Source organism: Myzus persicae, unplaced genomic scaffold, assembly GCF_001856785.1.
Source record: "Myzus persicae strain clone G006 unplaced genomic scaffold, MPER_G0061.0, whole genome shotgun sequence".
Taxonomy (NCBI): Eukaryota; Metazoa; Arthropoda; class Insecta; order Hemiptera; family Aphididae; genus Myzus; species Myzus persicae.
The window spans coordinates 41,464-64,649 of record NW_019104169.1 but is presented as its reverse complement, the minus strand read 5'-3'; the positions used below and the strand labels follow the sequence as shown (position 1 = coordinate 64,649).

The following is a 23,186-nucleotide window of genomic DNA, read 5'->3' as shown; positions in this document are numbered from 1 at the left end:
GAAATCTGCGTTTTAACGAAGGGCAAGGCTCAGTTATATCACCTCTTAATTTGTAATCATTGGACATTGTGTAAAATATTTAGTGGATCATTTTTCTGAAAATATTGTCATATCAAAATTACAATTTGAAGAAGTAGTATTTGGAGCATTAACCTTTGTGTACTAAGAATAATAAGTCCCAAATAATGGGCTTTGAAGATATCTGTGCTATGACGTTTTGAAAAATTAGTACATAAAAATACTAGATACAATATTACATATTTATTTTTATTTTTGTAAAACCATTTTTAAGGACTATTATTCTCAGTATAAACATTTTAATAACGGAAAAACTACTTGTTCAAATTTCAAATTAAGTAGTACAAATTGTCAAAAAAATAATCTCTTAAACTCAGTAAAAAAGGGGTATTTTTAAGACAGAAGTTTGTACCGCCACAGGAGTACAGGACATTCCGTATGTAGTAGATAGATAACATCTCAATAATTTGAAAATCTGGTTTTTAAATTAATTTAAAAATCAAAAAATCGGATTTCGAACAACCGCGTTATTGATTAAAAAGGGGAGAGCACGCTTGGTGAATCACTCTAACACAATTGACATCCGACATACGTCAACTTCTAGTATGTGTAATGCGTATCACACAATGCCTTTATCACCAACTTGATTTTTTCAAATGAGAACCATTATTTTTTTACCGTAAATTATTAAGCTGATCTTGTACTTGAAAATCTAAATAATTGGAACTGTAGTCCTTACGTAGGCGTGAGTATATGCTTGGTGAATCACCCTATATAATTTGAACTCCACGATATGTCGTATTACATTATGTAGCCGAAGACAAGTCTTTCGACGCACATACATACGTCACGTATTATTTCCCTCCGATAATAAACCTGATGCAGCCTCACGCATAGCGCCTAACATTATGTTTGTATACATTATAAAATATATGAACGGGGTGAAGCTCGAATGGACGAAAATGACGCAAGAAACAATTTCGTCTCAAAAAATTTAAAAGACCCCGCAATAATAGTAAATTATTGAAGATATATATACATCTGTCGACTGCATAAGTCGCAATCAAACATGTACGCAGGCTCGTTTATCGACATAACTGGCGTAACTGCACGTGCGGCGTGGAGCTGAAATTACTATTACGCGTATATTTCAGCGTGGTATGATGCAATAATACCAACGCGGATGGTGGCGCTTAAGAGTAAAATGATTATTATTTGTATTTTCGAAAAATACTTTAATACTAAACGCTATACGCGCAGTGACACGTTTCTTGCTGTGACGTGTTGACAACGATTTTTTGATATCGCTCATCACGCACCGAGTGTCTGCGTACACAGTAAACCTATACTTATATATGTGTGCAATATTGTCAGGTATGCGTGTGCTCGGTAGTGCACACTTAGTCTTTTTGAACGTTGTCAACAAGAACGTTTTCCAAAGACATACAACCACACCGCCCCATGCTCATAGAGATTAAAAAGAAGCCAATAATATAAGCGTAGTTTTCACTTTGGTTACTTCGCTATAGGTAATTCCTAGTTAGGTACTATATAGTCTATAATAAGCATTCCGGTCTAGATTATCTCACGATTTCAATAATTTTTACGTGTGACACACCGAAATAGGCAACGCCGTACATGTTCACATGTTGAACGCCTAATTTTTGCCGACATTATTCGTCAAGAATAAATTTGAACACTGTGTTATTATTATTTGTTTTCTATTTTACACGTCATTCGAACTGCATGACGGTTTGTGGCTATATTGAGTTGGACAGCTAGAACCGAGGACAATATAATATAAATTGTAATATATAGGTATTGTATATTTAGATGGAGGTGGTAAAACAATCACACCCATAAGCGGCATTGGGAGATGGGCCTGGGGGTGAAATAAAAAATAACGGTTCAAGAATGTATTATACAATATTAGAATATTACAATCCAATTTTGTTTTTCGACGCCGGTGTTTTCGATTTGAATTCCCAGTTATAAAATATTTGATTTCTGTACGCCCCTTATATATAGTGCTATACCTATGCACGTCATGTCAAATAATATTCGTAGGATACAATCATTTTTTATTTACAAGTCTGTTTTTGTTGGATTCATATATTATCATATAAATCTCTTGATCGGACATTATTATAGGTATATGTACTTGCACCGATCATTCTAGACTCCACTCAAAGATTTGGTGGCAGATGAGGAGAATAGTGAATACTATGAAAACTTTACACCAACTGATGACCAACGATTGTGGTCGGTCATTACATCCAAATTACTTTTACAATAATGTTCATGTATCGAACGATTTTATTGGGTTAAATTCACCAGCGCAGAATGTTTATATTTTAATCGAAATCGTTATCCGAAAGAAAAGAAAATAATTCAAACCCATATATGATTTGAAATTTCTGGCATCGCCACCGACTTTTGTTTACCTGATAGCGGCACGCATCCAAATATATAGGACGGTAGATTTACATAATTATGTAATACATTGAAACTTCCCCTAACGGATGCCTTCCAACAGCGGAAGTTTCCTTGAAAACCAACTGCAGGGTACAAACTTTCTACAGGCTGAACCCTATGAAAAACGGACTCCTCCGAACAACGCACACGATTTCAGTGAGTGAGATTGCCCGGTACTTATTAGAGGTTTCACTGTTTACTAATATACTCATCAGGTTTTTCGATAACATAACGATATACATCTAAAAATATCTGCTGTACATACAGTAATGCACGTACAAATACATACGCGTCAGCGGCTTTACGCCGGCCCGTGTGTCGGTCTCATGCGATTTATCGTCATTAGTCATATTATTTTTGTATGTATATTTTCGCCCTCCCGGCTTTGTACGCTGCAGCACACACTCACACGTATATATATATATACTGCATGCTGCAGTCGACGAGCGGCGGATGATGTCATTCAATCCGCTGCCCCGTATATACGACCGACTATGTATATGTGTATAATGCGCCGTTGAAGTGTACTCATAATAATAATAATAATAATAATAATAATAATAATAAAGAGGAGAGCTGCAAGATGACTAATAGCCCGTACAAAGGGTAAAAAATATAACGCCGGCTCGCACGGTTGTTTGAAAAGGGATTTTTGGTTTGACTCATCATCTCCCCTGCAACTTTATACGATTGCCGCCGCCGCAGACCCCCTCGCGGCGGCGGCTGTGCACCGGTCTGTAAACGCGGGATTAAAACCTGTCGAAAATCAATCGCCGGGGACTTTTTGTGTATGGGTAATGTGTAAATCCGCCGTGAAAATTCGGAGGGCCAAACGCGCAAACACTGCGCACACAAATGTATTGTATATTATATACTCGACATGTGATATATATATTGTGTTTATTGCGGTGTGCGAAGTAAGTGAATCGCGACCGTGTATGCACGTGGTAATAATAATACGTTGAAAGGTTACCGTGTAATCGTGTAAATCGGTTACCTATATATGTACGATAAACCGTTGTCATGGTGTAAGATTTGAGGCTCAACCGCGGTCGTTGCATACGTGTTCTATGTGTATTACGTTGCAAAGCTCATATTCAATATATTTTCGAAGTTAAGCGGTTTCCATTCATTCTTTATCAATAGACACTATAGTTGCCGGACGGTTGTATGACATAATATAAATTTCGCCGGAAAATCGTGCGAAATATTTGTCAATATTGTCACGCTTATTTTTGAGCTAAACTAAAAGGTCCACTTAGTGTATATTATATTATTACCTATGAGATAATATTGTAGTCATAGGCGCAAATAGTGTTTGAGATCGGAATCAGAATCGCTGAAATTGTTTCATATTATATTCCACTGTGGTGTAAAATCTTAAGTTTTTTTTTTGGGGGGGGGGAGCTATACAACTGTTATGGGGCATTGGGGCATATCCCCTCCTAATATTTGCGTTACATGATACAGTCGAACCTTTACGATTATTCAAACAAACTGCGTACAATAACAAGAAGTAAAACAATAAAAATGAGCACTGTGGTGAGCACAATTGGTATACAATTAATATATAATACATTGATAATACAATTATTAATAGACAATCAAAAATTTGTTTTTTTACATAATTCTTGAAATAAGTTTCACTATAGGTACCATAAATAACATTAGGAACATACACTGCGATAAATAAGTAGTAATTTTGAAGTTTTTTTTCAATTAAAATTCTTTATCATGGTTATTAAAAGAATATTACTAAAATATTATTTTTGGAAATTATTGTATAACTCAATCATTAAGCGATTTAGCATATTACCCACAGATATTAATTTTTATGGAAATTAACAAAACAATCGATGCATAATTCAACGCCACATTTCACACACATTGTTCTTCAGAATGATTTACAACCTTTGATGTGTGCACATCTCCTTTTTTTTTTCTAGAGTGTATATTCCAAGTGATCCCAAAGGTCATATTTTACAACATCAGAACTATCTGCAGACGATCATCTCCTGCATGACGATGGTCATCTGTACTGTCTGTGCTTATCCGAGCTGTGCCGTATCGAACATAGTCGCTAATATAATTGAGCTTTTGTGTATGACGTATCACAGGACAAATAAATTAATAGATTACCTAATAACATCGTTATAAATAGCTTCAGTAAAAATGTATACATTTACGAACGCGAATATTGTTGGTGTTGCGAATAACAATATACTTTTGCAACTACTTTGCTACTCTTGTTAAATGTTTAACAATATTACAGAATATTATCGTGAGAAAAATCAAATAGGTAACACTCCATATTATAGTGTAAACAATTTGGTACACGCGGTCTGCTCGAAAATTATCGCCTAAGATATACCGTATCGAGTGGGTGCGTTTTCGGGGGGAGATGAAAAACTGGGCGGGATTAGCCCGAGTTGTGGTGCGCGCGAATTTCATCCGGAAACGCTCGGGGGCGGCGAAATATCGACTGCGACTGCCCACCACAGTGAATCGCTTATAAAGGTGCTTAAGCGCCGAACAAAATGTTTCGTCTAAGCATTCATTTAATGCGTGAGTATAATTTATGAAAAAAATATTTGTTCGAAATTCAATAATAGTACATCATAGATATTCTTAGAAAAGCATCACTCCAGACTATGAAATCAAAACTAAAGGTACCAGTTGCAATTTAATGTTTGGTCAAAAGATTCAGCGCTAAACGTTTAAAGACAACAACAAAAAATATTAGTGCACAGTAAAATGTAAGAATTGCAAGTAGATATACTCTGCGCCAGATATCTATTAAATTTCCCGAAAATTGAATTTCAAAAAAAATATGCTGATGCTTTTCGAAATAATAGGTGACGTTCACTGTAGTAGCTGATGCTATAGTGTTAAATATGTATTATGTACTATTTTTTTTCAACAAATATACATATATTGTAATACATATTGTAGTATATAATCTAAATACTAATTACTTAAGACGGAATTTTGTTAGGTATACGTTAAATGCATATTATTATTATATGGGGTTATGACCTTTATATAGAATTCATAGGCTATAGAATTTTGGATAGCTCTAGAATTCAGCGTCCGAAAAAGTGATCAGCTAAGACGGAACGTTGCTTCTGGTGGTCTGGTGCTGCGGTTTATATCTCATCGTTTTTTTACCGAGTGGGTTATGGTAGTGTGGGGCAAACAGTGCGTATTGTGACGAGAAAAACAAGTCATAACCGTTATAAACCGTTCCTCTCGCGAGTTCTATGTGCAACTGCTAAGTCTCCGTCTATTCACACTGCAGCGGAACGGTGGAGGGATGGACCCGAGTCGGAATTTTATCCATCCGGGTCACCCATGCACTTGAGTTCACGCTCACGGGATGGATCACAACAGTTTATTTTACATTATTGGCACAATCGTGCAATTTTATAATACATACACACAGTGGGTATACTTTACCAGTTATAGTAACTTAAAAATAAAAAAATACAATATCTTTAAAAATGGCCAATTTTGATGCTGACTAAAGCATTAGTACTACTACTACTACAACTATTATCACAGTCTTTACAACCGGTTGGCAACAACAATTCTATTATATAGACCAAAGGACCGCTAAAAATTAAATCCCAAATCCGCCTATGTACCTACAAGTTCAAAAATGGTATTATTATCATAGGTATTAATGTATTATATTGTATTATATCGACTTTTGTTGTTGGAATTCTAAAATCGTCTTAATATCAGTCTTTAGCAAAATTCTCAAATCGTACTGCATACAAAAACATTAAAATTACATTGTAATACATTTAAATAAATATGGTATATTGTAAACAACGACAAATGGACATCGCGAAATGTTTGACGCAACAAAACCGGATCATGATTAAAAAATGTATAATATACAAAACGAATAATGCCGGCTAACCACTATGTATTAAATACATCTATAATATATATTGTACATACAGCACGTGCCAGAAAAAACTATAAAATAACTAACGAGTCGCTCGCATATTATCAATTGAAAGAAAAGCCAAAAAAAAATAAAATAAAAATACTATGCAAACACTAGGTTTAGACAACTTAGTCAGGAAAACTTTATAATTTAATAAAAATAAAAAAGTCACTGTTGGTTAGTGATTGCTCGACTCGTTTGAACGATACTTTTTCAAAGATAAAATGTAGGTGTTGTAAATTTACTGATCAAAACGATGTTTTAAAAATATATCATAAAAAATAGGATACATTTAGGAAAAACCGGTCAAAACTGTTTTTTATAAAGCGGTAACTCGACCGTGATTTAGTTTCCCTCCCGCACACACCGTATCCATGCGTATATAGTATGTATTTAGCCCATACATCATATAATAGTATTAGCTACATGGCTGCGCATAATTGGCATTTGTATACGGTCCAATCACGACACCGTAAATATATTTAGTATTTACCCGTAAATGAACATGCACCACGATACATGATGACCATTCCTCTCCAAGCTGATTGCGATCAGTGAGGACCACACCATAGGCACAGGTTATAGAATCCCGGAGTATAATTTATTCAGTTGAGTACGGTCGGGATTTTCCTTTGGGGCCTTGGGGGGGGGGGGGGGGTGCTGATAATGTGTTTACTACAGCACAGAGTTGGTTTAACTAGGGTCTGCACCCATAAGTACAGCATTCTGACACCGAGGTTTAATTTCAGGTTTCGGTTTCTGCAACATTCATAGACCATAGAAATAATTTTTTTATTTTCTTTGGTGGTACGTCCCCAAAAGGGACCCCCTGGCTATTATAATACTATACCAGCTATATTTCCTGACTTAGCCCAGTAGAAAATCAACAATTATAAAAAAGGCATTCGGTGTCAACGCACCTCGATTTGTGGTACATTGCCCACCCCGGCTGAAGCGGGCAATCTGATTGCGGTGGATTGGATACATCGCTTGGCTTGTATTTCGGTTTGAATATAAATCATAATAACTTCATGGTCTAGTCGGTTTAGGTGTACCTACCTCCGCTTGCGTAAATAGACAATTTTAAAATACGGTACTTGTTATTGTTGTTAGAAAATAATGTATAGTAGTAGTAGCTAGTTCGTATGACATGTAATCGACAAAAACATTTTTTTTTAAATAGATTTTTCAGCGCCAACCAATCGGACGTATACCTATAAGTTATAAATGGTAATAATTTCTGAAATTTTTTAAATCGATCGAGTAGTTTTTCAGTCTTTATTCTACAATCACACACACACTCGCCTTTTATAATATAAATATTTTATAAATCGATAGACCCCCCCCCTCCAGATCCCCTGTCCTTAAAAATTGGAGTGGCAACCTTCACATCAACACAATATTATGGTGACTATGTTCTGTTATGATCTATAAGTTATAACTGAATCAAAGTATGAAGTAGGAAGTAGGTTAAGTATCCTATATGTTATTGATTTCTTAATCGATAATTATTTATTGTTATTGTAATATTGGTGCGTTCAGAGCTTATTATGTATAGCCGATTATTAAAGCAAGACAATTTATTATCGTTTTTGTTAAGTTGTTGAGTTATAATATATTTTACATAATAATATAATATGTAATAAATATGTAATATTTGTATTTTGCTTTTAATTTAAAAATATTGTAGTAATATATTCTTAATGATAGTAGTTTAATATTTTAATGTAAGACAGTAGGGCATATCGAAATTATTTTCAGTATGGGCCAATTTACCACTAATCAAGCATAGCTCTATTATAGCCATATCTAGAAATATCTCGGGAGACGAGTAGTTATAATTATTATAAAGATTAAGCAATTTTGTTTTTATAAATATTTATTATTATGTTAAAGATTATGTAAAATGCATTTTTATATATATATTTTTTATTATTGACAATTGCATCCATCATTAATGTTCTATTATGATGCATTATCATCAAAGCCAGTCCTGACAATCTAAAATGTTCCTTATTAATTCCTCAAAAACGTTTTTAATCAATCTAGTATTGAAGAATTACTGTAAGCACTAAACAGTGTAAATACAAGAACAGTGAATGGAAATCAATTTCTAAAATATATAACACACCATCGTCGGATGTAAACATAACTCAATCATTGATGGACGGCGGTTATCAGTTATCTCTTATCGGAAAGTATACAACTTAAATTCTAATTTTCATAATTCATATTATAGATTACCAGAAAACCAAAAACTTTAGGTACAGGCCACGTGGCGTGGATATAATAAAATAAAATATAATATACATGAAACAATATGCAAACAATATAGCCGCCCCATATATTCGCCATTGGTGTAATAATAATATAATGTGCAAGATTGTTCGATAGTGCTGTACCTATCATATTCGCCTTGAATGTTTGGGCTTCATGATTGTTACGCAAGTGTGAGTCCGTCATGCAAGCACGTACCTCGACTAACCACAACGCACTGCGAGACAATTATTTAAAAGATGATTTATATCAATAATTAATGAAAAAAAAAAATTAGTAAATTATTTGTATATATACCGTGTATATAAAATACATACTTACCAAGTACCTATTATAAGTTAAAAAATTTTTTAAAAAAAATCACCGTTTGAATAATACTAAAAAAAATTGTATGTTATTGGTGGTTTTTCCAATTATTTTAAGTCTTTCGTATTATTTTCATGTAAATATGAATATCCTATATAATACTTACAAGTTGGTTTATTTAAGTTATATTTTAAAAACTATATACGCCTTTAATTATTAATGTATTACTGGCTATCTGTTACACAAGTTCTGCTTAAAAGAGATAGATAATCTTAACTAAATTAGTAGGTATTTTGTATTAATGTAAATTGTTTTGATGGTTGAAAAATAATTATATATTATATAATATTATTAATTTATAATGGAAAATATAAAGAAAAATTAAGTTCGATTTAGGATCATAATATTATAATATATGTATATTGTATATACACATACAGTATATTGTATTGTTGTTTTATGTATACCAATCTAGACTTATATAACTGAAACTTTGAACACGAATTACCAACAGCCATGTCTCCTCACCATTTGGTATTTGTGTATTATGTGCTTAACTCTAAAAAACTATTGAAGTTTTTTGAAAAAAAGCTGAAGTATCTTCGGCCACTAGACTGAGCAAAATAATAAATTGTTGAACAATAAAATATTTTAAGCTTTTAAATGTCCATAGGTAGTAGATACTGTATATTATTTGCCTACTTATTAATGACAATACAATTTAAAAACTAATTATTAAAATAGATATGCGTAAAAAAAGTAAAACCAAATAATGAATAACAACAACTTGTTTACCATTTAATATTTTCAATTCTCCCCCTCCCCTTACTTCATAAAAATCTTAGCTACGCAGCTGAACATACTCGTAATATATATTATTATGAATGATATATACACACACACACACACACACACACACACACACACACACACACACACACACATATATTTTTGTATGTATTTAAATCATTACTCGTACACACTCACACACTCACAGTTTAAGGCGCTCCATTACGCACGCCCATATAAGTTATAATATTATAAATTATAATGTGATGCACACATGATTCATTGTCTACGGAGCGATTGTGTGATTCATGTGCCACACACGCGCACTAGTGTGCGTGTTGTTCGCGGTGTCGCGCCACGCGTAAAATACGCACAGGTAGGTTACTATATAGACATCAGCGCGGGCGCAGAAAAACGATTTCCTACGTAGTTCAATAATTTAACAACAATATAGTATTATTTTTTCAACGATTTCGTTTTGTATTTAGACGGTAAAATATAAAATACAAATCATCATGCTACATATTGACTCAAGTTTAAAAAATATGTGGGGGAGGGGTACATGATCATCATCAATTATATTCTATGATAATATCTACAAACACAGCCTTTAATTTTTGTTAAAAAAAAACATAATATTTACATCAATTTTTTTACATTTCATACATGATAATAATATATATATATATATATTATGTATATAATAATAATAATAATAATAATGGTGTAATTAATAAAAAAAAAAAATAGTAGTAGTCTCAGCGAGTAATAATACGTATATTATATCATATTATATCTTATGTACAAAATTTGCAAGACTAGATAATGCTCGTTTTTCTCGAATCGTGTCAAGTCTACACCAGTGTATGATGCAGCGATGTCATCACGTCGTGTCTAAAAGTTTACATATATATATATATTATATTATAGCTGCACAGAATCGCCGTATGATAATAATATTTGATGTCCCATGAATTCATACAGGCACGGTTTTTCTTTTTTTATTCTTAACATTACAAACAACAATATAATAATAATAATGATGATGATGATGCTGAGAATGAAAATAATAATAATAATAATAATAATAGGCAAATAGGTACGTTATAATATACAAATATATATATATATACTTTCACATTCTTAAACGGATACGTACGCAAGTTTATATATACATTTAGATATAGAGATATAGGTACTTATATATTATTACTATAGTTTCGTTTTAATTATTCATTTAATATATATAAATTTTTTTTACATACATTTGCGCGAGAATGGAAAAACTAATTATTAGGAACACATTAAATAGGTTGGAATATCTCGAACGCAATTGACACAAACAAATATTATACACATACGTATACGTATATAATATATATTATACATTTATACATATACCTATATTTAATATTATCTTAACATGCCCGAAGCGGGGACACGGTACCTTGTCTCTGTCCTGCGCACGCGTGCAAGCACATACATACGCGAAACCCATAAACGCCAACACGTGCGAGCGTGCGTGCGTACAGTCGTCGGGTGCCTTTTTTTATGTACTGAACCCGGGCGACAGTTCGTCTGCGGCGGATTGGGCGGCGACCCAAGACTGTCCGCAACGCGGTTGCTGCTGCTGCTGCTGTTGTTGTTGTTGTTGTTGTTGCTGTTGTTGTTGCTGTTCGTACTGCTGTAAGCTCTGCTCCAACTCCAGAAGTTGACCCATAAAATTAAGGTTCGGCGATATGATTGGCCGAGCTGCCTTGACCATCTTGTATGCGTCCACCATGGACGTCTTCCGGTGGCGCATCACATACGCGATGGCTATGGTCGGCGACCGAGATATGCCGGCCTGGCAGTGTATCAGCACGCTTCCGCCGGACGTCCGAGCGCCTTCTGTAAAAAAACAACGAAATAGTTCTCGATGAGTATGAATAATCACACAGGCACGATTCTGTAACGGTCAGTGAGGGTCATCTATAATAGGAGGGGTGGGCGAAGGGTGGAATTAAACCGAGATATTACGGTGCGTGATTTATGCTATTATATCAGTTTATTATTGATTAATCATATTTATAACGTTGACGCGTGGTCGTGCAGTATGTTTAATCCCTACAAATCAAAATTGGCAGATATCATCAATATTTTTTACACACGGCAGTAGCCATCATTTGTACACAAACTACACAAGACGTGACTCACCGCCATCGATAAATGGTGTTATGGCGTATGTTTTGAGGTTAATTTTAGCAGACAACTGAGCCAGAAATAAACAAGTCGCGAGCGGCACCCGAATTTGGCTATAAAAGTACAACCGCGGTCGGAGATCTGGTAGACGTCCAGCGCTAAATCAAATCTCGGTGTGCGTCCAAACTGACGGTTTTAATTTTGGCTCTAAACGCACTTCTAAACGAGTGATTCTATTTTAAGTTTTACGTACGTTATAACCGACGTAGCACCCACACACCCACCCTATCCATCGCACAACACTTCGAGTATGGTGTCATAATCATATGGGTCGCACAAGCGGAGATCTAATTTTGAGTTTCCACGCTCAAGTCATCGCCACCACAGGATCCCACGGTTTTATTGAAATTAATAGTCCTGCAGGACTATATAGCTACTGTTATCTAGATGTATATTATATAATAGGCCATAGGGCAACAGGAGAGCTTCCGTGACGTCATCTATTGTGACATCAACGGGTCATGCGTAGTTCTGGTACCCTCACGAATATCATATAGGGGTTGTCGCCATGTGTACGCCACGGAAAGGGGTGACAATCACGGGGCAATTACATTACGTCCGGGAACATATATGAGTCATTAGCAGTAATAGTTTTTAGCAGCAGGGGCAAGTGGTGCACCGATGACGGGTAATTGGGAATAACCTAATATATTTATAAACATACATGTATGTGATTTATACTGCGAAAGACCAAATCGAAATGAATGACGTTAATCTATTTAGTCTGGACGTTCACAAGACGAACGAAAATATTTATTTTTACGAGCGCGTGCAACTCGAACAATATCATAGTTGCAGTGGTATCGGTGTGAACAGCTCCGCCGCGTATACAGCGGATATATACGTCGTATATATAATAACACAACGTGACTCACGCGAGAGGTCGTGCGCCGATGAGCTATAAATGGCTAAACACAACCGCACCGGTGCGCTCGTCTAGAAATCCGCTCGCACAAACATTTCCCCGGTCTCATGTAAAAACAATATAAACATTGCCGACGTGTGTCGGTTGTCGGAGGTTCCACTTATATGAAAAAGGGATTCTGGGCGCACCCCATAGGCTATACTGCTATAGTACACCTAATAATACACTATACACGTAATTGTGTTCGCCTCTAATAGTTTCCAAGTACGGGTTTTAAATACCGGTCGGACTGATGTTATTGTTTTGTCAAAAGAGGAAAAGGAAGGGCGGGGGTGGGTGGCGTGTTTCCGGACGGGTGTCCGCGGACACGTCGTCGTTGTCAACACGAACGATATGTAGAGGGACCCACCACCACTGCTGTCGCTGAAAACAATACAAACAATAAAACTCGGTCAAACGCGGGCGATGACGTCACCCATACGTGTGCATAGTCGTAGGAGAGTCTTGTACGATACAGCTGCCACTGTACTTCACCGTGACTCACGGGTCCACGGAAAATTAGGGGAAGCGGGCTTCTGTTTTCCCGCCCTTTTTCGCGGCAGAAAAAGCGACCCCCTATGAGCATGACTCCCTAACCTATACCACCACCGTTTAATAACAATGACGAGCACTACGTTTATAATCGTAGAGTGTTTGATGCGCTATTACGGGTCACAAACGGCGGTATCCTGCAGCAGTTAAATATACAACGAAAAAGATAATATAGTGTTCGATTTGGGAGGAGAACCGTCTATAATAATAACATAAGCTGGAAATGATGGTTTTTGGATATAGGGCCCGGTATATTATATGGTAATCGGTGACTTACCGATGAATTCGAACGCTTCCTCGAAGTACTGTTTAAGGTTGGCATGCCCGTTGTCCAAGACGGAAAGTCGCTTGTACACAACGCCGGAAGCGCGGTGGTCCATAGTCGGGGATGGTGACTGTTGGCTCGTAGTCACGTTCAGCACGCGGGTTACCCCGATGGCTGTCATACCATCCCGGTCGTCGGCGTCCTTGCTGTTACCGAGGTACAAGAACGGTAGCACCTTCGTCAGAGGGTGGGTGTCCATAGACTCGCGGTCCACATCTGGAGGGCAGCTGGCGCTCACCGGCGCTGGCAGCAGGGAATTCTCGCACATGTCCTTATGCCGGGAATGAAATTCTTTGTGGCCACCTGAATAGAAAAAATAAAAAATCGTATTAAAAAGACCGTCTGAGACTAAATACCGCGATTGGTGTATCCATCAAGGGCGATGATATAAAAAAATTAGAGGAGATAATGAGAGGATAATATTTCCGATTTACCATCGGTCGGTATCCAATGAGTCCTTATACTTAATATATACGCAAATTTTATAACAATCGACTGATACATCGATAATCTTTCGGATTGATCTAAACAATAATTATTGTGTTCTGTAAACAAAATCGACATGTTTGTACACGCGATAATAACATGGGAACGCTTTATTTACAAACACGGAATACAAGTCTTAAAACAAACTAGTTGTTAAAATATGTTTATGCAGTGCTAAATTAAACAGTCTTGGTTTAGAAGTTATATTTCGTTTGGGTAAACAAGGAAATTGTAATTTAATAAGTCAGGAGTAACATTAAACATTTAATGGTTTTCAGAAATAAAAGCGTTAATCAACGTTGTTTGTATATAAAAATTAAATATACAACATAGTATTATTATCTGTTCACTATTTATAGTAAATACGAGTATATTATTGTAACTGTGAGTAGACATGTAACTTTCTTTTCGAATATTCAAATTATCCTACGTTTTATAACGTGTGCGCGTGTGTGAACTGTAGTTCTAAAATGTATTTTCGATTATAGCCGTGTGCATGGTACGTAGGCAATGTAACTATTGTCAGCGCATACTTCTGTCCAATACCAGTAAAATATTAAAAATCAAACAGATATACTCGTACGTAGGTAGATACTAGACAGGCATAATAATATTGTTTATTATTATATTATAAGTTATAACTCAATATTGCGATAAGTCAGTGACGACTCTCGTATAAAATTAGGAGGGTTCAAAATGACCGTTGTCAATTCGTCGATAGTATTTGCGTACCTGAACGGATTCTACTCCAAGTGGGACAAGCGTCCAGGGACAGCTTGAGCTTGAGCGTGAGCTTTTTGTGTCCTATTGCGGCGGTCATCTTGCGCTTTTAGATGATATTGCGTACGTACACAAACACAACAGTCTTCAATTCGGACACGAGTATTTGTAATGTTATTATTATTATTATTATTATTATATTATATAATTATCGTATTGTATATCGTAGGTCGAAACACTCGAAACGTTATTAAAAAATTACTGCTGTCAATGCAAACATTTAAAACGTGTATGATAATATATAGGCAATATTATAGTTAAAAAAAATTATTACTGAAATACAATGACTACAGTAGTTTATAGTAGTACAATATTTTATTAAACTGTGCGAATCCAGCGGAGAGTATCTCGGCGGAGAACGAAGAGGAAAACGTTTGCCCACGGAAGGCTACGCACAATACATTTTTACCACACACATTTCGGCAAACGGTTACGATCGGCTGCGTGCGACACGTTACGCGACTACAAGTCGAATGATGGCAACTGGCGGCGTTCGAATCTGCGAGCGCGGTCGCACGCGGTCCTCTGGAGCACGGAAGGCCCGGGCTGGGAGGGGCGAAGAGTGACACGGCGAGGGGCCAGAGAGGGGTAACGCATAAACACGTCGTACTACTACGCGGCGGACAAACCGGCTGGTATGATATTATAATATCGTAACCTCTCTCGCTGTGCATTAGTCATCCGACCTTGTCTCCTCCCCTTCGGCTCACCTCGTTCCCACCAACGCCGCCGCGACTGACGATGACGCCGCCGCGCCGCCGCCGTGAATGAGAGTGTACACACGACATCCCCCGCGCGCATATTATATTATTTTTATTATTATTATTATGCTTTTGATAAACAAGCGCCGCCGCCGCCGTCGATATATTTTTCGCGTCTCGACGACCACAGCCGTAATTAAAATAATTAAATAATACCATATTATTGCTTGTTATGAATAATAATACTGCGTATTGAGTATTGCGCATGATGCATCGCTGTGAAGGTACACCGTACACTCATCACTTCGAAAAATGAGATAGTTTTTGCAATATTCAGTACCTATTATTGTTATTAATGTCATAATAATAATGCGATGACTATTAGTACTGCAACTTGTAATATAGACCTATTATACCACATATACACCTATAATAGCGCATATAAGTACTCAAAAGGGTAAACGGTAAAAAAGTCCGAAAAAAAATTATTTAAAATAAATATTTACGTCAATATTTTGTCTAAAAAAAGAAAAGTTCAACCTTATTATAGATTCGATTATCCGAATACCTTGATGGCTTGAATAGATTTAGTTTAACTTTTCATTTAATTCAATTTACTCGTTTATACTGTGGTAGGCGGTAGCGAGTGGTACATACTACATATAGAACTTACTATTATAATATTTAAATGTTTGCGTTATGTCTAATGTCTATGACTATAAAATACCTTTGTATTTTTTTATTTTAATTAAATATTCAGAACGCCCTACGGTGCAAATAATTACATACAAGCATTATCGTAAACTATATGGTAATATTAACTTGAAATTTATCTAAATATAAAATACGATATTTCAACTATTGGACATTTTGTAAGTGTGCTGTTACGAATACGCGCCAAAAACGGAAAACGATTTTTTGATATTCCCGCCCCAATTGACTATCCAACGGAGTGTGAAATCAAATTTTGCACGTAATGATTGTCATACGCCGCTGCCACTGCCGCGACACAACATAATTTAATATTATTATATACGTGAAACTTATCGCCACCCTTCGATTTATTACCAGTTGTGTTCGCGTAAAAGCAGATATAGCACGATAGTAGGCCATTTCACTTATCGAAATTCGATCGTTTATCGTGCGAAATGCGAATAATAATTAAACCAACTAGTAGATTGATATTTCCGATTTTTAATCGAACCCGCAACGCTAATAGTTGGCGTGGTTCGAGAAAATAGTACCTACGAGATAAAAGTTGGTAAAATGATATTATTTATTTGTCCGGAACAAAGTTTAATACTACAATCGAGTGATATAAGTATATATTCATAACAACGATTTATACTTTACATTACTCGTCGGATATTTAATGGGCCTATGTAATATATTGTATATACATATACACGAACAAGAGTACTTAACAACTGACGTTTTTTTTGATATATGAAACTACTTAACGATAAATAAAAATAAATTGGTATAGTATTTTCGTATAGTATAATATATTATATTATTGTTATAAAATATATCCTCTATACTATATACGTGTTGAACCCTACGAATGACGACATCGTACATAAAACACTGCGATTCATTTGGATTATATAACTCTATTGCATTGAGTATTGAAGTATTTTTTTCCAAATATAATCTTCACTCATATCGAATTGAATTATGTTTAAATGATAGTTTACAATATATTTATTTACAAATGATTCAAATAATTAAATTTGACATTTTCGAAAAAACTATAAACTATTAAAATATTATACCATAGTATAATAATAATTGTTTAAATTTAAATGAAATAATTATAAATATATATAATACTACAAAAATGCATAAAATTACAAATTTAATATAATTAAGTATTAATAATAATATGTTTAAGATATTAAGATAATATAATAGAATAAGTCATTATACAAATATTGTATTATTATCTATATTATTGACAATTTAGTCCGATTTGAGTTCAATTATAATATTTGTCATTTACTATGATCAATTTATATTAGGTTCATTAAGTATGAGTCATTCGATTAAATCATTTAGACGAGACGTAGGAACTGCAGCTATAATATACACATTACACATATAATATGTATAATATTATAAGAGTTTTCTAGTGAAGAAAAAAAGTACTTGCGAATTGCAGATATGATGTGTACATTTTTTTTTTTTTTCATTTCGGCTAAAGTTATGAAAATATATTTTCTCCCGTGCAAATAAATTATTAATTAAAGCCGGACGAGTAAACACTAACTAGCATCACTAAATCGCATCTCGCGTATGTTCTCGTTGGTTAACAACGACAGAAAAACCGGTTATGCGATGGAATGACAAAATTGTTTGGCCTTGATAGTTGATATTATGCTGTGAGACCTTTATGATACTCGTTTCCTCATTTCTTCCTTGCTCAATCAGAATTGATCAGTCACATCGGAAGAACAACGAAGACAAATTTACTCTAAATATCAGCTACGATAATGTATAGTAGGTACCATTGATTACAATATTAACAACGATAGTACCCATATAGTGTTACAACTTATTAAGTGCTGAATCCTGCACACACCAGCGAATTCTAGGGAAAACGGTTCGTAACTTGGTGGGCGTTTATGATTAAGGAGCTCGAGGATAATATGACGATGACAACCACATATGACATACCCAGTGTTTGCATACTTATGGTTTGAATATTATCTTAAAAACTCTTGATTACAGTTCAATTAGTAAACTGCAAAACGAGAGACTTTGCACAGGCATCTCGAGATAAAATCAAGCATATACTATCATAGCGGCATTTTATACTGATGAATGACAATTATAATGGTACCACATGATTTTAAGGGAACATCACATTTCTGGCAGGCCATCAGAAAAATATGCAGTTATCTTTAACAATAATATAATATTATGCTGCAGTAGGTCGATGTGTGAAAATCATTGAAGTTGGGTGGCAATTCGAATGATGTTATTATTATTATTCAACTGAATTCGCTACGGTTAAATACAATATTATGTTGTTATTATATAACACCGTATTTTGCATAAAATTATTATGATAAAAAATGTTGTAATACATTATTTTTTTTGTTATTTATTACCACGCCTAATTTAAATGCACATTAATTTCTTAGATGTTGACACGCGCTTTACATCGACGTTGAGCAATATTTTTCTTTATTTGTTCCTATTGAGAATAGACCATATAGATCCGATCTAGCGTACTTATATTGTATAATCGAATACATCTAACTATGGGAAATTATTTCCTTTTCTCGTCTAGTATATCTGATAATAATATGCAGATTGCCATATGGTAAGCTTAACCATATTTGTTACAGATTATGATTATCCATCGGACTACGAAGGCTGCGTGCAGTCATCGCCCTCAAACAAATACAAGACGAAACAATTTCTTAAGTCCACTATAGGACTGTAGAAACTATATTGAAATTCGTCGAAAATAATTATAATAATAAGATCTACGATTTATAATACTTTATTTGAGTTTGTGTACTTTTTTATTTTCAGCGTCCTCTAACCAATTTGGGTCAGAGTATACATAATAAAATAATTTGAATTTCACAAAATCAGTTGTTTTGACACAAAAAAAAAATCAAAAATGCTGTGGATTTTTTTTTAAAATGATACATTTTCTTAAAAGATTCTTTCGTTTAAAGATAGTTTGAAAATATTGGTAAACTCATTGTAAACCTACCCATGTTTTATTACACTTAAATATTTTAAAATCCTAGCCCTAATAATAATCAATAATGGTTGTCCTTAAATTTTGTCAATCTGACCAGTTGTACAGACCAAAACTACTTCAACACATAAACTCATTGACTTATCGTCCTCGCACTTCAACAGTTACTTTTCTCTCGGCCACAAGTCACAACATCACCGAGTGTTGTTATTTACTATAGTATATTGTCCATCGCATACGAATCTACCATTATAATTGATAATTTGATATCAATTACGATGTGAAAATAATTTTCTATAGTTATAATAATTGTATAATTATTATATTACTGTGAATGTTTATACTGTACAATCTACCACCTTGACCGTTATAGGCACAAAACGTGTAATTGCCAAGCTGTAACACTTTAATAATAAACGTTCGTTTGTGGTTATTTTTTCTTTTCAGTATATTAATATTATACAATATAAATTTTGTAGCGTTTTGCGTAAGTAATTTTTAAATAAAACTATGACGATAATATGAGAATTCGATAAGGATATTTACTTCATATTACTATTGGATTATGTTTGAAAATTAAACCTAATATTATAATCTACTTATACCCGTCATAAATCACTAGTTGAGTGCTGTATGTTTCCGAGTAAAACCAAAAAGTAGATATGTAATATATATTAATATATTATTAATAATAATTAACCATAATATTAATATTGTTAAGAATATCTTATTATGGCCGTTTCTAACACCAGTATGGCGGTATAATAAGTCACGCTAAGAATGTCGACCCAAATAAAAAGTCGGAAGAACAAACAATATCGCTTGACGTATTGCAGGAAGAAATCGGAAATCGACAAAAAAGGCATATAGGTAGGTATTATAATAGCAGGTATTAAGTCTGAACTAAACGTAGAATGCGAATCACGAGACCAAACATCACGTCATCACAGTTCACAGATTGATTAGATTTGATCTGTACGTTATATTGTAGTATCGGCGAAACGGTTTAGAAAAAATATCATCAAAGACTTATCTAAGTGCGATTCTCCGCAGTAATACACACGAGTGACGAGTGTTGGCAATAAAACGCAGTCATAATTGTTCCAATCAGATTTCTCTCACGCAAAATTACTGCAACGAACGTAAAATTGAAAAAAGGATCGTTATTTTTCATCTTGCCAACGTATTGTATATTGTGTGAACAAAATTTGTATGGAAGTTCCTGCGTGATTCATGACGTAATATTTCCAGCATGATATCATGTTCACTATTTTTACACTGTTACTGCATTTCATTATTTGCCGCGATCGTCATTGTGTGCATAAGCATGTATCTTTTATCAGTAGGTACCTATAATACTGAATGTATAAAATACAACACAGGTAAATGGGATGCTTACACTGACTGAGAGTATTCTGACACTTTCGTTATCAAATGACCAGAACTACACACCCGTATATAATATATATACAAAAATTCATAAATCTCTAGGAGATCATTATTATTTGCGCACGTGCAACCATTTGAGTAGGTACCTAAGAGTTCATTTTTCACGTAAACGTGTATCATTCGATATATTTAAGTAACTATTACAATCAAATAATATATAATAATGATAAAAATAAAACAATTATGTATATTCGCGTGAAAAATGATGTCACTCAATAAAAAACGAATGCGCATTATTGACACATTTTATGAAGTGTTTATATGAATGACTGTCTTGAAACGGTTAGGAATAGACTAAACATAATTATAATACACAGAACTTTATTTTAAAAATAAAGTACCCAATCTTATTCAGCCGTCAACCTAAAATTATATCAATTCCATTTCTTTAGTACAAACATTACTTCTACTTCTTTTGGTTTCGGCCTTCAAGACCATGCAGCTAAATACAAATCTTGCCGTTTGTTGCTAACTTCTGCAGCTTCTCTCCATCTGATTACTGGTCCTATCGTTTTTATATCCATTTTCACACAGTCTTCCCACCTCAACTTGGGTCTGCCTAAATGTTTTTTCTCGAAAGACTCTTCCTCTATTCCCTGCCTACCTAGAGATCCTTGCTTTAGCCAGGCATGTCCCCCACATGAGTCTTCTTTTTGTGATCTCCTTAACTATATCAGGTCTCTGAAACTGCATTTGGTGTTCCTAATTATGCAATTTTCTCCATTCATTCGTTTCACTTTCGAAGACCAGTCAGTCTCTGTTCTTCGGCTTTTATCAATGCAAAAATTACTAAAAATGTTTCTAATATTACTATATAAATTATATATCAATTACTTATACTGAAATTTAAATATTATACTCTCAAGTATTTTTATTACTGAACAGTGCGATAGAAAATGTTTTTCTTATCACGTCATTTTTGCTTAGAACCATAAGCTTTCTTAAGAAAAATATTTACTCATAGATCATAATAAGTTTCATGTGTTTCATATACCTACTCTAAATATCCCGATATGTCTATAGCAGTGACAAGGCGAAGTTGAAAAAAAATCAGGCATATAATGACAATAATCTTGATACTCATATTTAGACAATATCACACCAGAAATAAACAAACCGTTAATTAAAAATTAACCACGATAACAAGTTTGAGGTAGTCGATGACACAGCGTTAAATTCATAACGATTTCTTAAAAATAAAATACAACAAAATACAACATCGTCTCATATTTAATTGCACAATATACCTATTTGGAATTTTGGATGTTTACTAGATTGACCCACTACGCAAGGCACAGCGAAGTCTATTCTAAGAATACTATAATAAAAAAAAATATTTTGACAAATATGTATAAAATGTACAAATACTATTCAAATTTGTGAAAAAATATTTTTTAATTAAATATAATACAAGTATAAAAACAAATTATTTTTTAGTATTCTAAGTAGGTAGATGTTACTTCGTTTGTCATATGACACTTCGCCACTGGTCTGGAGACTTTGGTCTCCAAAGTGAAAATGGAACTTTTAGCCAACCATTGGCACATTTAAACTTTGTGAGTTTGTGACGAATAGATAAAATGCATAAAAAATATTTAAATATATTTTGCGTATTTTAATAAATATAATATTGTTCCGTATGCCATGAATATCCTTACGAACGTACCACTGCAGTCTGCAGTATACAGTGCATCTTTTTTATTTTGTATGTAGAAGTAAAACTTTTATTTGTTATAGGCCATTATTCGGAGATCATTTTCTGTGTTTGGCCACCTCTTTACTAGAGTAATATAGACAATATAGTATTTATAGGATAAGTTAATACTTCTGAAAAAATATGCGTAACGTTACAGAGTTTTTACACAACATTTTAGTATCGAATAATACATACATTTTTGTTCGTTTGCATAATAAATACGGCGCTGTCATAAATTACGTAAATGATAATTATACCTAATCAATTAAGTATAATACGTTATTATTTAATTTGACTTAAGAGCTTAAATTATTACCTACTTAAAGATTCATTTTTTACGACCATTGTATATGTGCACTTGTACCTAACCGTAAACCAAAATAAACGATTCCTAGTCTTTTATTTATTATTTCACACATTCCGAGAAATTCGCAGCATATATATCAGCTGAAACACGGACCTCCGACCCACAGATACTCACACAAACTGACCTATTATAGTTCACATTTTATAA

General features: G+C 34.2%; 1 protein-coding gene across 4 annotated transcripts in view; it reads right to left on the bottom strand.

Moving 5' to 3' along the window:
• Window positions 1-10,573: 10,573 nt before the first annotated feature.
• The window catches only part of LOC111039578 (dual specificity protein phosphatase 10-like), a 37,817-nt gene continuing 25,204 nt past the window's right edge, over window positions 10,574-23,186 (bottom strand). For all 4 annotated transcript variants that reach the window (XM_022323148.1, XM_022323147.1, XM_022323149.1 and 1 more), the window contains 2 exons: window positions 13,795-14,145; window positions 10,574-11,710 (listed from right to left, as the gene is read on the bottom strand). In XM_022323148.1, coding sequence (XP_022178840.1) covers window positions 11,370-11,710; window positions 13,795-14,145 — 692 coding nt within the window. In that variant the 3' untranslated portion in view covers window positions 10,574-11,369. The remainder of the gene's footprint in view (window positions 11,711-13,794; window positions 14,146-23,186) is intronic.